The 16,396-nt window shown below is 47.3% G+C and overlaps 6 protein-coding genes across 6 annotated transcripts; 1 reads left to right on the top strand and 5 right to left on the bottom strand.

Annotated features, from left to right (window-relative positions):
* The first annotated feature begins 1,085 nt into the window (after positions 1-1,085).
* Positions 1,086-2,509, top strand: V1508DRAFT_270327 (uncharacterized protein). Its single transcript, XM_066936480.1, has one exon. It carries the CDS (start codon positions 1,254-1,256, stop codon positions 2,148-2,150), a length of 897 nt encoding a protein of 298 aa, XP_066793344.1. The 5' UTR covers positions 1,086-1,253; the 3' UTR covers positions 2,151-2,509.
* A 1,831-nt stretch (positions 2,510-4,340) lies between these two features.
* V1508DRAFT_270343 (ABC-2 type transporter-domain-containing protein) lies at positions 4,341-9,267 on the bottom strand. Its single transcript, XM_066936481.1, has 6 exons — positions 8,767-9,267; positions 8,545-8,704; positions 7,988-8,498; positions 7,137-7,932; positions 4,967-7,085; positions 4,341-4,914 (listed from the first exon to the last, which is right to left on the bottom strand). The coding sequence occupies exons 1-6, from the start codon at positions 9,181-9,183 to the stop codon at positions 4,499-4,501; spliced, it is 4,419 nt and encodes a 1,472-aa protein (XP_066793343.1). The 5' UTR covers positions 9,184-9,267; the 3' UTR covers positions 4,341-4,498.
* Positions 9,268-11,176: 1,909 nt separating this feature from the next.
* V1508DRAFT_424951 (uncharacterized protein) lies at positions 11,177-12,407 on the bottom strand. The gene has a single exon (XM_066941362.1). It carries the CDS (start codon positions 11,964-11,966, stop codon positions 11,523-11,525), a length of 444 nt encoding a protein of 147 aa, XP_066793342.1. The 5' UTR covers positions 11,967-12,407; the 3' UTR covers positions 11,177-11,522.
* Positions 12,374-13,333, bottom strand: V1508DRAFT_441800 (MFS monocarboxylate transporter; the record flags this gene model as incomplete). Its single annotated transcript, XM_066942307.1, has 2 exons — positions 12,986-13,333; positions 12,374-12,918 (listed from the first exon to the last, which is right to left on the bottom strand). Exons 1-2 carry the CDS (start codon positions 13,239-13,241, stop codon positions 12,374-12,376), a joined length of 801 nt encoding a protein of 266 aa, XP_066793341.1. The 5' UTR covers positions 13,242-13,333.
* Positions 13,334-13,589: 256 nt separating this feature from the next.
* On the bottom strand, positions 13,590-14,330 carry V1508DRAFT_270249 (uncharacterized protein). The gene has a single exon (XM_066936479.1). It carries the CDS (start codon positions 14,174-14,176, stop codon positions 13,745-13,747), a length of 432 nt encoding a protein of 143 aa, XP_066793340.1. The 5' UTR covers positions 14,177-14,330; the 3' UTR covers positions 13,590-13,744.
* A 153-nt stretch (positions 14,331-14,483) lies between these two features.
* On the bottom strand, positions 14,484-15,815 carry V1508DRAFT_360092 (Lactonase, 7-bladed beta-propeller-domain-containing protein; the record flags this gene model as incomplete). The annotated part of the gene is made up of 2 exons (XM_066937133.1): positions 14,484-15,329; positions 15,522-15,815. 2 exons carry the CDS (start codon positions 15,813-15,815, stop codon positions 14,484-14,486), a joined length of 1,140 nt encoding a protein of 379 aa, XP_066793339.1.
* Between the last annotated feature and the right edge of the window lie 581 nt (positions 15,816-16,396).

Genomic DNA, 16,396 nt, shown 5'->3' with positions numbered 1-16,396 from the left:
CGAAGTTATAGATGTCATAATCCAAGATACCATATTTTGCCTTACTATCCCGTACTAGCTCAAACCACTCGCGAATCACCTTGGGATCTTCGCATTTAGGCTGCTAGTCGTATTTGCGAGAAAAACGCGTACGGAGCTCTGGACGGCGCCGTACGAAGTTGGGGGCCCAGGTCTTACCAACGCATGGCGCGTCGCGCTCGCGAAGCAGTCGGTTAGCCATATCTCCCACACCCTAGGCGGAAATAATCGCGCCGCTAATTCGAGAATGTGCTCAACAATTGCGTCCTCTTCTAGTTTTGTCAAATTCTGTGAATTGGGGGTGGTGTCGCGTCGTGCAGTTCGGCCGCTACGTCGGTGGTAGAGGGTCGAGAAAGACACCTTGTAGATCTTCGCTGCAGCGCTAATACTTAGATTTTTATCGCTCTTAAGAGATTCATAGGCAAGATTTAATCTTGCTTCGTACGGAAGTGAAGCCATGTTTTATCGTGGAGAAAATTAGTGTTGTAAGTGGAGAAGGAGGGTGTAGGTGGAGTGTGATCCGTTCGCTTGTGAACTACGTTAGTGTTGCAAAAGAAAGACAAACGATCGACTCCAACCTCAGATTGGATTGCTGGCGGCTTCACATCGTTCATGGGATCTCTCGATGTATATATTTTTCCTTGGTATAAACAAATACATTGAGGGTCTGTCGATTTGTTTGTAATTACCATCGTGCCTTAATTGGTGATCAGGGTTGCATGTAAGTTGCTTTCTAGGCAGCTCCTTGACCAATCTTGGTTGATTGAATCCGACCTTCCAGTCTATCACATTTCACAGGTATCGCCGAATTCAATGCAAGCTATCTGAGTACCGGTGCGGGTATCGACATGTCCAAAACACGTTCGGTGAACAGTTAGGTCCATTTTGAGGATCACCTGCAGAACATTATGAACAGGCTGATTTGCTAGTACGAAGCACGGAATTAGCTATATGCTGCCGGCCTAGTCATTTTCGAGATTCACAGTGAAGCAAAAGTCGGAATTGGCTTATAAAGGTATATCTTACTAAAGGAGAAACATATTTTTACTCAAGTTAAGTTAAGTGCCATGGGAAATATCTAATTCCGTAACGGAGCCGGAGAGCCGGCGTTAAGCGTTAAGTCCGGAACCCAGCCCAAATATATTACATATATATACATCACGTTGCGATTGTGGTCTACGTATGATTGGAGTCAAAAGCTCTGTTGCCTAAACTCTCAACGAGGAATCAGCAAAATGCGTGTTTTCGTCACCGGTGCTTCTGGATTTATCGGCTCTGCTCTTGTTCCTGAGCTTATTAGTGTTGGTCATGAGGTTCTCTCCCTTGCACGATCAGATAAATCTGCTGCTTTGCTTGAAAAATATGGAACCCAAGTTATTCGAGGTGATATCAACGATCTCGACAGTCTTAGAAAGGGAGCTAGTCAGTCCGATGGCGTGATCCATTGCGCATTCATCCATGACTTTACACAGTATGAAGCTTCCTGTAAGGCCGACAGTTTAGCCATCGAAGCCATGTGCAAAGAACTGGAAGGTTCCAATCGTCCGTTCATTATGACATCTGGCACGTTAATGCTTCCCAAAGGTGAGCTTGTCACTGAAGAGACCCCAACTGTAACAGAGGGACCTACCAGCTGGCGTGCGGCATCGGAAAAAGTGGCCATGTCCTACATCTCACGTGGAGTTCGTTCAGTGGTAATAAGATTGCCTCAATCAGTACACGGGGAGGGAGATCATGGCTTTGTTCCGGCTCTTATCGGCATTGCTCGCAGTACGGGAGTTTCTGCATACATTGGTGACGGTAATAACCGTTGGCCGGCTGTTCATCGGCTCGACGCTGTTGTGTTGTATAGGTTGGCTCTTGAGAAAGCTCCTGCCGGGTCCTACTTGCATTGCACTGACGACGAGGGCATTCCTACTCGCGAAATTGCTTCGATTATTAGTCGACGACTTCATGTGCCATTGGTTTCCAAGACCTTAGAAGAGGCTGCTGGTCATTTCACCTGGCTGAGTATGTTTTATTCCTGGGACAACCCGACTTCTAGTGTGACGACCCGCAAACTTTTGGGCTGGGAACCCAAACAGCTTTCGCTTCTAGAAGATGTAGACAACGGCTACTATTACACTAAATAGGCTTGGATTTGGAATTGTTCCATTTTGTTGTGACGAAAGATGACGAGTTGAATTGGATGTGAAACTAGTACAGGCAACGTGATCGACTCAATCTGTGCTTTTGCAGGCACAGTGTCCCATGGTGCCGGACGTGCTAACGATTACAATGGTCATTGGCTATCTTCTACACTATTCTGGAAGGCCTTCTTGAAGGTACCGGTGATGATAATATAGTAAGCTCTCGGGGAGTGGTAGTATCGACGGAAATTCATCTACCATATTAGAAAAGGGCTAGGAATTTCGTGTAAGACTCGAAGTTAGCCTAGTGTCTCAAAGTTTGAGACGACGAATATTTCGGCGCATTTTCTCTTGGCCGCACAAGTCTTTTGGCGCCACACGGCTGCACGAGCTTACACCACAACCTCACCCATATTTACGAGGAATAGAAGTGCTACGGAAGCTTGTGCCAGAGATGTGGGTCCAAACCAGAGTAGAGGTTTTAAGTGAATTATCGGTGCTTACAATCCAAAATATTGCTCAGTCTGTGACGGCAAAATATCTTCAACGACTCTGCTTACAATAAATCTTGAGAGTATTTAAACACAAAACTAAGAATCAGTGCGTGCCGGTTTGTGAATGAAACACGAGACAACTGTCGGTCTGTTGCAACAAGAAGGAGATAATTACCTAATGTGTCGATCCTGAGATTTCTGGAGTTCTGTCTACATATATTATATATATTATGGAAGAGAAACAGCAGAAGACCCCCACTCTCTATTACTCAATCGATAATATATAATTACTACCCAATCATATCCACTATAGCGTTTCCTCACCACTCCAACGTCAGTTCGAGACGCATTACGAAGAGTGCCAAACCATATATGCCCATTATATACCAGCGGCCCAAACGGACGATTCTCATGTCTGTTGTGTGTTGACTGTTGTGTGTTGAAGGCATCGATATACCCAGAGATCCAATCAACTACATCAACTACATAATTTTTGTCAGCGTAGAGTAAGTGTATATTAATAAGCGGGACTTGAATGTAGTGTGTATCAACGGACACCAGATGGTGTACGTGTAGTTGACTTCGGTGTATGACCATTATGACTGCCATCGTCAAACTGCTGGGTTCAAACTTTCAAAGATATCTCGCAGTCTCTCGTGTTCGGCAAAACTAAAGAGTCAATTCGTATGGACGAAGTGTATCAACTCGTGTAACTCGTGTAACTCGTGTAGTTGCTTGGGTCACTGGATATAACTTTGTGTCTGCGCATCGCATACCACCGAGATTCTAAGGCCACTATCGCCGAGTACATTGAGAACGAGCAACCCAAGTAGGCGATTTTAGAACACTTCCTTTATCTACCTGGGCGGTTATGGCACAAATCCGATTCTCAGGCTGAAAATCGATATCGCCACGGTATAATAATATGGTCATACTTCGCGCCTTTTTCTTCGAGGATCTCTTGCACAGTTTATATTCAGATCCACTTGCCCGGACCTCTACTTGAAAGGGGCCGCCTCACAGATTATTCATAATGTGCCATAAGAGCATTAATGTCATGTTCCGAGGACAACCAGAGGGTGAACCCGACTATCAAACGACTTCCCGTTCTCGTTAAAGATGACGAAGTTTCTTATTGGGACGCTGCCATTCACAGGACATTTTAACAGCCGATTGCAAAAGAACTAGCGTAGCGCGACCACGAAGTTATTGACTAGCAGGCGAATAGATTTCCAAGGAAATATCGAGAGCCCGTGGCGCATGTTTCGTGCCCAGATAAATATGCCACTGTTTGTTGCTCTTACAACGGACGAAAGGAATACTGGTATCGCTGCGGCCCGATCTGTCTTGCGACCTCCTTTCCTCGACCATTTAGTGAGAAGGCTACCGCAACATGCTAGACAACTTTGCCGCTGGTGCTGTCCTAGTCGATCTTTGCGTGTTGGGCATATACTCTATTGGCGCTGATTGCCTTAGTATGAACTTTAGAGCTTTCACATAATGTACTATATATAACTATTGAAGATATAGTTGTTATTTCAACAAGAAATGTGTAAAGAGCATCTTAGAAACTCATATCATAGACGTACCCAAGGCAATGGTTCGACATCTTAATTTGGCTCGACGGTTTTCTTCTCTACTTGTAGTGCCTTCTTTATCGAAGACGACGACTATCCAGATAACGTTCTGATTAATGCTTAGATTGCACAATGCAGTTATCCGCGGCCAATAATGAATTAGAATGTCCGAGAACAATATAAACTGACTACATCGACCATCCTTTCTAGGGATTTAATGCGGTAATATGAGTGATGGGCAGTGTCAATCACCGGAGAATTCTCTTAAAAAAACATCGAATTATACCTCAGCATGTCCATTCGTCTGAACGAATTTCGCTCCCGTTTTCCTTTTCCTGCCAAGCTTTGGCATACGCCAGACTGCAACTCTGAAGACGTAAAATCCAAGAAAACAGAATGCAGAATTAAACAAAATAAACGCACACTCCAACCCGATATTTCGCCACCGCTGCCCCGAATAACTAATATCTACTTGAGCAAGATACTGGTCCGCGACGGTCCATTTACAAAATTCGCAATGCGAAGTCGCATTGGGGTTGTTGAGGTATCCCCCAGCATGGGCTGTATATTCACCTGCGTATTCATAGCAGGTGTAGCCAGGTGGTGGGTTGAAGACGTTGAACTCGGACTGTAAACAATGTACTTTTCCGTCGTGGAGTACATTTCCTAGAAGTGATTGCAGGAAGTAAGTGATTGCTAATTTCATCAGTAATTCAGCCAAACCAATCCACACAGATGTCAAACTTACGAGAAATACGGTACATAAATTTCCAAAAATGCGGGATCAAGCTAGGCGGCTGGAAAATTCCACTGAAGGATAGAATCATACTAATCAGAAGTGATGTCGCAAGATTAGCTGTCGCGGCATCCGGCACAAAGGTCGTGACCGCTAATCCGAGCGTAGTCCAGAAAGTAGTGTACAGAATAGTGTATACAAAGTAATAATATCCAGCGCGAGCGGTAGAGCGCATGTATCCGATCGGAAAGTAATAGCAGCAGTAGTAAATTGTCGCCAACAGTATATTGTACGGAATCTCTGTGACAAGCAAAGATAGGATGAGTGCTGACCAGTGGTACGTATTTGACGCAGACTCACGCACTTCGTACAAGTTGCGACTCTGAATCGCACGAGGCTGCAGCTGATTGATAAGCGGGGCACCGATAATGATCGACAGAAAAACGCCGAATAACAGATTTTGCACACCAGCGATCGTGAAATTTGATTTCCAAAAAGAAAAACCAGTGAATAAGCCGGCGGAGATGTACAACACGAATTTTGCTACGATGTATGTGGGTGAGCGCCAGTACTGCCGGTACGCGCGGAGTGAAACGGCTTTAGCCTGCGTGGGCCAGCCGACGGCGAACTTCTTCGTGAACTCCTTCCGGATCTGCTGTGGTGGTAATGCTGACAATTCGGCGTTCAGTTGCTCAATCTCGGTTGTGACTCTCCTGAAATTGAGCGAATTCCTCCAGACATCGTACCAGTCTCTATCAGGAGCAGCCGTTGCGCCAGCACCGATGCAGTTCAGGATGTATTCGGCTGGATTCTCCATCTCACCGCACTTAGAAGCACCCTGCTCTTCAAAATAATCGATCACCATCTGAGAATTGCGTCCAATACCGCCAAAGTACACTGTCTGGCCACCCGTCTTCAACAGCAGAAGCTTATCAAATTGCTCAAACAGTGTAGCAGATGGTTGATGAATCGTGCACAAAATAGACTGCCCAGCGTTCGCCAAACGCCGGAGTAGCTGCACAACTGCCCATGCAGACTGGGAATCTAAGCCCGACGTGGGCTCATCCAAGAACAGCAACAACGACGGCTTCGACGCTAGTTCGACGCCGATTGAAAGTTTCTTTCGTTGTTCGACATTCAGTCCCTGACCAGGAGTACCAATAATGGATTCCGCATAACTCTCCATTCCAAGCATCTCGATAACAGTCTCGACGTACTCATACTTCTCTATAATCGGGACTGATTCAGGCTGTCTCAACAAAGCAGCGAATCGTAATGCCTCACGAACAGTCGACTCGGGGACATGCAAATCCTGCTGCTGAACGTACCCTGTTCGCCTCTTGAATCCTGCATCCAAGGGCTTTCCATCGACAAAAATATCACCTGTAATGACACCTACGTTTATTCGTCGCGCGAGTGCATTCAACAGTGTCGTCTTTCCAGCACCGCTCTCGCCCATAAGCGCGGTTAAAGTTCCGGGTTTGTTGTACCCCTGAACATCACAAAGCAGCCGTCTCTCGTCACCGTTATCGAGACTGATGATATAATTAACATGACGCCAAGAAAACACTTCTTTCATCCGCAAGGCCGTCTTAATTCTAGATGGCATCTTGCCAATTACGTCACCTACAGCCTTTTCCGTAGTCGACGATGCAGACGAGTCTTCGGATGCCTCTTCGCTTGCAGTAAGGGTCTGCGAGAGGGAGACCTCTGGCTCAATATCCTTCAGGTCTTTAGGAACATAACCACGTCTGAAAATCAAGATGTCGCCTCGCGTACCACTAGCGGACCTGGTCTCATTTCCAATGGCGTACATTGTAACAAATAAAACGGCAAACCCGATAATAATGCCCAAATTCCGCCACACATGCGTCCATGCGTAATCGAAAGCGTTTTTAATGTAGTTATCTCCAACAACATAATTGCTACCTGGCAACGATCCTGTTGCCGCACAGACTTTGTATTCGACTGGTACGTCGGCCACGGCAGGGCCTTGCGGGATGAGTTCGGCAGAACAGTCAACTTTGCGGCCATGAAACTCATTGCTCATGATTGCCTCGAAACCATAGGCGATCGGGTTGATATATGACAGCCATTTAAACCAGGGGTGCATAAGTGGTCGAGGAATCAACTATTGCTGTTAGTTTATCTCGCAGAAACAAAACACGCAAATTGGACACACATATCCAGCGTAGATGAAGACAGTCATAATTCCCAAACCCGCGACGGAATTGGCAATCTCAATTGTCTTCGCGAATGACGAAATCATTTGGAAAAAGGCGTTCATTGTGAAGGCAACGACCTGGACGAACAGCAAGAACGTGAAATATTGTCCAGGAGTACGGTTTAGGTTTGCCATGAAGTACAAGACTAGTGTGAATACTGTGATACCAACAATCTTGATCGGCATCGAAGTGATCATATATGCAATTGCTTCGGCCGCCGGATGATAAAAGGCGAAACGTTTCTGCTTGTCGATTATCGTTCGCTGTGGGTACATCATCGCCATCTCAGCGAGAGAGTTGAGCGTGAAGAACAAGAGAGAGAAAAAGAGTACACCACCACGAGAGAATGAGCCCGAGAAAGTGTCTGGAATATTGTAGAAGAGTGAACCGATAATGAGCGACTGAACGATTGAAGCAATTACAATCGTAATAAGATACGGTTTGTTCCCCTTCTGGCGTTGAAATCCGCGGTGAACAAGAATTCGAAGCTGCATCCAGAATGAGAGGGTGTACGGCGAGTTCTTGCGCTTGCCATGCTTCGGACGCTCTTGGCTAGCTGACTCGTTCAACCACTGCAGAGTGTCGGACGCGTTAACCGATCGCTCGTATTCCTCGATCTCAGCCAGCATCTCTTGATACTCTAGTGACGACCGCCAGTAATTCGCAAACTCTTCGGCGGTACGTGGTACTTTATTCTCGTTGCCGGCACGGACATACCGCCCAGCAGGATCAGTAATTGCGGTCAAAAATTCACTATACAGAAGGTCAGCTGCTTAAAATTCTATAATATCGAAGATCCGATACTCACGCTGTAGTCTGTCGAGGCGGGCAAACGTAGCCCATATGCTCAAAATACGCCTTCGCCTTGGCAGTCTGCCCAAAGTAAATTTGGTGGCCAGAATGGATGACCATGACCTTATCAAAAAGGTTGTAAATATTCTCGCCCGCTTGATAAATAGCAACAATCGCCGTGTTTTTGAGAAGATTCGTCGACGTGCGGAGCGCTTGCGTGTATTCGAGGGCAGTCGACGCGTCTAGACCACGGGTAGAGTTATCCCATGCGACTAGGTTCGCACGACTAGCCATAACTTCAGCAAGCGATACGCGTTTGCGTTCGCCGCCACTAATACCATGAACATATTCGTCACCGACTCGGGTATTATAGGTGTGTCGAAGACCAAAGACTGTGGCTAGGAAGTCGCGCATGTCCTGGACGTATTCCTTTCGTGACACATGGCCAGCGCGGATTTTTGGAGCCTTGATGGCTGCCGCGAATGAGAGAGTTTGATTGACGTTGAGGATTGGGAAGTGCTCGTCAGCTGTTGTGATTAGCGGAATTCAAACTAGACTGGAGTTAGGACGTACTCTCAGAAGAATAAAGGACATCGCCTTTGAATCGGGCCTTCATGGTCTCCTGGTCGACCCCGTCATACGAGATAATACCCTCGACATCACGATACGACATTGTCTCGCCGGCAATAGTCCGCAGAAAGGTCGAGCATCCGGCTCCGGGCCGTCCTAGCACCTACACAGTTGGCAAATGTCCATAGCCGTAAGCAGCCACATCAACAACAACAGCACGCATACCAGTAACATATTTCCTTTCGGCACCACTCCATTGAAATCTTGAATCAAGTTTCGCAATTTGCGGCGACGAATGCCACTCAATATCTTTTTCACACGAAACGGGGCCGTTAGGAGCTCCCCGATAGTGAGCAGCGCTGTGGCCCCCTTGTCGACCCCCTTGACCGTCAAGCCTTTAAACATCACACCTACACTGCGTTCCTTGATGCCATCACGTTCGTACATACGCACACGCTGGCGAAGAGCATCTTCGAGCTTAAAATCTGATTCGGATATTTCATCGGACGCTTTGGCGGCAGAACGAGTGGAAAGCTTGTGGACAAGGGACTTGAGCCTCTTCAAGTCAACCTTGTGGAGATTCTCGACAGAAACTGCCGTGAGGTCGTCGTCATACTGGTTTTCGAGATCAATCGACGCCATTGCTAGTCTGGAGAAAACGCACGCAACCGCGAGCTAGCGGATGGCCGAAGGGCCACCGATAATATACGACCGTTGGGGATGACCCAGTGATGACACTGCATCGGTCTGTGTCGGACTTCGGCAACAATTGACCCGGAGGGGGAGAGAGTCAGATAGGGAAAGGGCACTATTATTCTGTTGTGAGATTGAAGCCGTTGTCCTTGTGACTGCTGATTTGCCTTGTTTTAGGATCAGAGCGATTATGGAGGTTCGGCGTCAAAGTTTTGCCGACTGGAAAATTTCTGGTTAGGGGTTCTGCTGAACACCTGTACCAACGAGGGTTCAGAACCCTGAAACCCTTCGTACTATGATGTCATCATTCCAAGGTTTCCTACGTATCCGTCATAATTTACAGAACAGTTATAGAATCCTGTATTGTCAACACCAATATATCCGTTGCATTGAGGGGACACATATGGCCCGTGATATGGGGCAAACGAGCATGGCCAACGCACGAAATGTATATTGACAGTGGATATATAGAGTGTCCAACTCGTTAGACTGTCCGTCGAAATTTGCACTGCTGCTCAAACCGTTCTGTATTCTTTTCTTCGCGCCTTTACACAAGGCCAACGGGACGGTACTTATGTTTCAACCGGACGATCTGTCTGTCAGGTGCGGGGCGACTAGCGACTTTGGCTCACCATACTACGTTGTTTCGTCCTGCGACAAAGGAACTCGGCTTTGGTCATCAGCCGTACAACTACTGCAGCCCCGTTCGAGCTAGTCATACTAATAATGATATATTTTTCGCAAAGCTGATACTGAATGTCAGGATACTAATAGACCGCCTAATATCAAAAGTAATTTTTTAAAATCGATATTGTGCGGGTCACTCTACAGGAAGGTGAGATGTAAGTACGATGTTATAAACGGAATGAACTGAAAATCTCGTCGAAGGGCGGATCCTAACAGTAATTGCAGACCCAGAAGAGATATTTAATTGACAATTTCAAATAGCGCCTTACGAGTCTGTTTGCAACTCTATGGGTCACCGCAACTCATGAGTGCATTTTACTCGAGCAGACTAAACGGCCCCCTTCTGACCGCCAATCCGCAAAATATCGATGTCAAAGTTATTAAACGACCTAATCAAGGATGCGAGAATACAGGCTACGTCGACTACAGAGCGCCGTTGACACCAATTGGACTTGGTCGCAACGCAGGAAGACTGCAGTCACCATGCTCTGATGAAGCTGAACGGCTGGTCTGAATACTCTCGATGAGTCCGTGAAGGTATGGCAATTGGCCAACCAAGGATATGGAACAGACACAGCTCAGCTTAGAGAGGACGAATTTGCTCCCGCTAGCCTCTCCGATAGCATAGATAGTGCTAAATCCCGTTTGTAATCCCAAATAAATAAGGACATGGAATATGGATCTATTAAGTAGACCTTGACCGAAGGAGACTGTTTAGCTACTCTAGATTCCTGAATTCTGGATCGCTCATCCACCAGTCCAAACCGAACGGCCACAAACTTGTCATGTCCGAGTCAGTTTCAAAGAGTCGATCTTGGTCAGCGAAGGGACGATTCTTCTGTAAAATGAGCATTAAATTAGTCTTCGTATGCAATGCGAAAGGCGACAATACAGCGTCTTTCCACGAAATCAAGTAATGTGAGAAAATCAAATTTCGTGGCGCCGTGGGTAGCGTAACACAATGAAGGCAGTGCGGTGTCCTGGCATTCCAAAATGCGTCGAATACGGATTAGAATGTGCATGCTTGCATGACTGAACTGACAGAGTTCCGACTCCACAAAATGCCTCCAGGCGTCTTGAGAACTCTCAGCGCAGGCTGTTATAAGGTCTGCAAGTAATGAAGCGTGCTCCAGTACCGTGATGGCCGCAGTCAAAGAGGTGTCTCTTGAGATAGACCAAGATGGATCTTGTACAAGTGAAGTTTGCAAGACTGTCAGCATCCTGTTATTGAAGCAGTGAAGGATTGAGCGTTGTACTTCGAGCACCGATGTTGCTTCAGGTAAGCATTCAGGGCTCGACCTGGTTCCTACGGGAAGGCGCTCATTTATAAGCTTTGTCAGTTCACCCAATCGTGCTGCCATCAGTGAGATTGCGTCGCTTGAACTTATCGATGTGCAAGCATTTCTTGAACAATCTCTATCCAGACTGGAAGCGCACGATGAATACAGTACAGATATGAGGATTCTGTATGTGCTGAAGAGTCCAACGGCATTCTCGTCTGAAAATCAGTGGCCCTAAGAAGGAATGGCATCCCAGATTGTACCGAATGTTTTAAGTCAATAAAAACGAAGGTGACCCAGAGCTACTCAACTCTCTAAATGTCAGATAAGTCCGCTGGGCATGCTGTCATCAGGACGGACACTCACCTTGTGTCTTAGTTCTAACCCTGACACATCGGTTTTTATGCTCACATCTCGATGAAGTCCCATTGAGTACGCCATATGTCGTGTTATGGCCAGCAATCCGTTGATGGCATCTACATCAGGCTCATTGAGCTCCAACTTCCGTGCAAGGATCTTTTCCAGTATGAAAGTATCAGTCAAGTCCCCTCCGTATGTACACTCGCTCTGCCGCATCCGCAGAGTGCAGGCCCCGCATGGCTGGCCGTGATCGCATTTCACCTTTCTCAGACGGCAGGGGTCACAGGATACCGCGTTGCGTTGGCGAAGGCGTTTCTGACCTGCAAGCTGGCCGGCGACGTACGTAGCGGGCGTAAAGTTTTGTATTCCCCGAATGCCTATGGCCACCTTTGGGGATGAAGGCATGTTGAATGGGTTAATGGATGATGCGACACTGCGAGGAATGAGAGTAGATGACTAGTTTGCGTTTATGTACGGTGAAGAAGAACATTGGCAGGGATCGCTTATGTAACCAGGGTTTACTTCAATACCCATGGAGCACAACGCTAGCAGCAGGGCCGGAATATGATGATTGGTTCTCATGTATATATTCCATACGTGTTTCTTGAAGATTTTCTATTAAAGTTGTCTTATCATATTCAATACTTTTGACTGATGACATATATTAAAGTACGCTTACGATAGCGGTCCGGAAGGAAACTTAGAGCGCAGTGGAACAAGAATAATCAACGTGAATTTGACTGAGAAAGTAGAGGATAGGCCACCATGCTACAACAGAACGCACCATTTACACCAGGGTCCGCAGTTTCGGATTATAAAGGAACCGTCCCATAGCCGCCAATCCAGCTCCTGGCAAGAAGTGAAGTACCGCCAAAGATACTAGTAGCTTCCCATCCATATCTGTCCAGGATTGCGCCAGCAATTGGTGTGCCTGTCAACACAGCAATCGAAATGATAGCCAGCGCCTGACCCATATACGTGCCGATCTGCGGATTCGGTGTGATTTGGGCAAAGCCAGCCGGAAAAAGCGAAATGACTGCGCCAGAGAAGAAGCCAAATAAAATTGCCCTCACCACCAGACCGGGATGCGAAGAGGTCTTAGCGACGGCCATGAAGACGAAAATATTCATGCGGCCGATGCGGTCCGCGACGAAGCCCGGGATAATACGGCCAAACAGCGATGCAGCATTCATGATCGCCAGGAGGTAGAAGGCTAAGGTATAACCAAAATACGTTTGCTCAATGGCGTACGAGCTGAGGTAAAAAAAAGGGACAAACATGCCCAATACAGTTAGGAATATTCCAGCTGTGAACACCGTATAGCTCAGCTGTAAAAAGGCCTCGGTAAGAAGAGCGTCTCACGACGGTGGGGCATGCGCTCGTTGATTAGCGCAAAAGAAATCAAAACAATGCAAGAACCACACAGGCAATGACGCGCACGCCCCATCCAAAGCCTAGCTTGCTGTATAAAGTGCTCTTCAGCGTTACTGGAAACAACACACCCCCTATGCTGGACCCGCCCGTCGAAATTCCGAGTGCCATGCCACGCTTGCGCGTGAAGTAGTGGTTGATGGCGCTCACGGCAGGAGTGAAAAGAGATCCAACACCTTTGCCTCCCAGAACGCCTTGCGCCAAGATGAATTGGTAGTATTCTTTGCAGGCTATCGAGGCCGGAATCATGATGGCCTATAGCGATGTGGACAATCAGCACCCCGTACTTGCTATCAAGCAGAGTTCGAGGACCATGAGTTGGAGTACGCCTGTCAGGAGCGTAACCCAGTGTACACGCGTTGCCGGCCTCGTAGTTTCGATTGCGCCGCACAAGCATCAGGAGTACGCATTGGTCTTCCAGAGTTTACTGTCATCCCACTAACGCGATGAACAGATCGCACTAGTACCTAATATAAACTGTCTAAATTGATGGCCTAGCTGACTAGATATATCAAACATAACACTATTTTGTGGGAATTCTTCACTACGTTAAACCCTCACGTTTGACGACATCGACAGACAAACGTCTACATATGTCGGTGTAACGCCTTCTTCGCTGAAGACAGCTTCCACATTTGACTCGAGACATTGGCGAATACCGCACAAATCACTAATCCAGCGCAAAGATATTATGTACTTGTCAAGGATCAGTGATGAAAGTATTGCAATGTACACTGTCACGTGGACACGCTTTAACCGTCTCTTGACTTCCATGTTGATGGATTATGGACATCGGCGTCGCCGCATAGATCATACCAAGAGAGGAATTGTCCTTTTACTGTATAAGCACCACCATACAGATAAACCTGTTTACTCTTGTTGATGACCGCGGAATCATTACGCTGTAGCGACCACCACATCCTTGACCACCATGTATCCTTGGCATCCTTTGGACCGTTGAAGTGAAGCACGGACGGAACAGTACCTGAAACCATATTGACTGCGATCTTGCGGTGTTGTGAAATCAATTTCCGAGGATATGTGAAAATATCGTCTTCTAAGAACTTGACATCGGCATGAGAGAAAGTCATCGTCTGGAACAATTCTGACTTGTAGTCGAGAGTTATGTTGAGATCTTGCTGACCGAAGACCTCAGTAATATACATCTGGTCCGATTTTACCATGCCTGGCGGAGCATTGGAAATGGAGTGATTGGCGCGGTCGTAAATATTACCATCATAAACTAATCCACAGCTTGGACCTCCGACGGATTAGATATCAGACCTCGGCCCCATCCCTGTCCTTGGCCCTTGCCGATGTTGCTATCGCTACGCCAAATGATTCCTCCGTCTGGGTGTTGACAAATGGACAGCAATCTTTTCAAGAACTCATTCCATTCATTCACTTGCTCGGTAGTAAATTCACATATCAGCAAACACATTTTCTGCAAATCACACTCGGATTTCATTTCGGCCAGCCCTCGAGTTCGGTTTAGCCAGCCCACTCACTTTCGCAATCATATCCTCTATCCCAAATTACGGCTGCTGGTCCCAGGTTCTGCGTCACATCGAAGGTCCCAAAGCTGATAATTCCCTTTATTCCCGTCATAAATCCTGTCGCGGGGTCGCGCTCCAGGATCACGAGGTTTTGCGATACCTCGTTCGCGACCGCTACGTATCGCGTCTCAGCATCCGGCGACACAGAGAAATGTCTAGGGACCTTGCCGTAAGTGTTATTCTGGCCAAGGTACACCAGGTGAGCAGAGTCGTTCCCAATGTTCGGATGGACGGAGTAGATGGAGAGAGTGTCGCTAGCGAGTGTCTTGGTGGCCCGGTTTGAGACATACGCGAACTTGCCGTCATTTGACAAGGCAACCTCGGACGCTAAAAATGTGTCGTTTGGCAAGGTACGGCTACTGCCTGGCGCGAGGGTGGATGCGGTCTGTCTTAGCATGATATTGAGGCTCGCCTGGTGCGCCGTTGGCTCCCTATCGCGGTTGTTAAAGACGCCATCCAATGTAAAGACGCGCACCGTGTTGTCCAGCTCGCTGACCAAGTACATGAAAGTCCTTGTGGAGTTGAAGACGCGGAATGTAGTATGTCGAGGACCTGTGCCGGGTGGCATCACCACGGTTGATATTCGAATCACATTATCCGGGCCATCGACATGGTAGACATATATTAAGTCAGCCCCACGGTCGTTCACAAACATGTATTGGCCAGAGGGATCGAAAATTGCCTCATGTGGATTGCTCTGGATTTGACTGCCATTTGTCCCGGGGCCAGGATGCGACAAGTTGTATTTGAAGAGATAGGATGCTTCTCCAATAATGCCGTTCTTTGACAGGGGGTGAACAGACACAGTTGACCCATCGATGTTTGCCACACCGACAGTGCGTCCATCTCTACTGACGTCGCAGTATACGGCCCCCAATCCTCCACTGGTTACGTTGCTCAGCAGCTCCAGCCTGTAGACGCCTGGTTGCCCTTCTTCTCCATACTGAGCTCGATGTTTCTGGAAAGAAAAGACACCACCAGACGCGGACGCATTAGTTGGAAAGTGCGTTCTCGAGATAGAATAAAGTTTGTCACCGCCGTCCGTGAGCCAGCCTGGCATGAAGCCCGCGTCCGTGTTGGTGTCTAGAATTTCAAGACTTGTTTGGACCGATTTAGAGGGGTCAAATGAGAGAGTTAGAATACCTCGACTCTGGAGAGCGACATAGAGAATATGTAGTGATGATGCTGGCATGCAGACAGCTGGCAGAGCATAAACTGCGATGAATGAGTAGAAGGTGAAGAAGTTGCAAATATGAATTGCCAACATGTTGAGAAATGCTGTAGTGGATACGGTGACTAACGCTAGAAGAGGACTCATGCGAAGAACCCATTCCCAGAAAAAGGATTATATATCTGAGATGAGGTCAGGTTGAGAAACCGCTATTCCGAACATCACATTCTTTGGATGCGAAAGCGGACATCTTAATCCCTTATGCCTCTTCAGATTAAAACCCCTCGGGCTGCCTCGAGGCTTACCTTGCGTGGGGAAGCCTCCAAAGATTCCAAAGGTCGGAATGGGGAGCGAAACTTAATTCCGAGAATAGCAATTTCCAGAATAGGAAGACGCAAGTACGAGAACGACGGATTGCAATAGCCTACGGGTGGAGTAGTTCGACCGATTTATCGCTCGCTACCTGTCATTCGCATTGAGATGCGTGTTGAGGTCAACAAGCCGTTACGAGACTGTGCATGCGATTCAATCAGAGGAATACGTAGACGTTCGTCGGTTTCTGTTGCCTGTGGCTACTTAGAAGTATTGCGTTGCTGTCGGCGGAACTATTGCCGAGGACAAACCGGATTGCGATTCCGGACCGACAGTCTAGTGTATAACCTTATGACTGAGCACGG

The sequence above is a fragment of the Lipomyces doorenjongii genome, assembly GCF_038497915.1.
Source record: "Lipomyces doorenjongii strain NRRL Y-27504 unplaced genomic scaffold V1508scaffold_75, whole genome shotgun sequence".
Taxonomy (NCBI): domain Eukaryota; kingdom Fungi; phylum Ascomycota; class Lipomycetes; order Lipomycetales; family Lipomycetaceae; genus Lipomyces; species Lipomyces doorenjongii.
The sequence above is the reverse complement of the archived record's forward strand: the minus strand, read 5'-3'. Positions and strand labels throughout refer to the sequence as shown.

Coding starts and splice junctions, on each gene's coding strand:
- V1508DRAFT_270327 (XM_066936480.1), top strand. CDS start 1,254: ATGCGTGTTTTCGTCACCGGTGCTTCTGGATTTATCGGCTCTGCTCTT.
- V1508DRAFT_270343 (XM_066936481.1), bottom strand. CDS start 9,183: ATGGCGTCGATTGATCTCGAAAACCAGTATGACGACGACCTCACGGCA. Junction 7,933..7,987: donor CCGCCTCGACAGACTACAGC/GTGAGTATCGGA, acceptor CCTTCTGTATAG/TGAATTTTTGACCGCAATTA. Junction 7,086..7,136: donor TCTTCATCTACGCTGGATAT/GTGTGTCCAATT, acceptor TAACAGCAATAG/TTGATTCCTCGACCACTTAT.
- V1508DRAFT_424951 (XM_066941362.1), bottom strand. CDS start 11,966: ATGCCTTCATCCCCAAAGGTGGCCATAGGCATTCGGGGAATACAAAAC.
- V1508DRAFT_270249 (XM_066936479.1), bottom strand. CDS start 14,176: ATGGTAAAATCGGACCAGATGTATATTACTGAGGTCTTCGGTCAGCAA.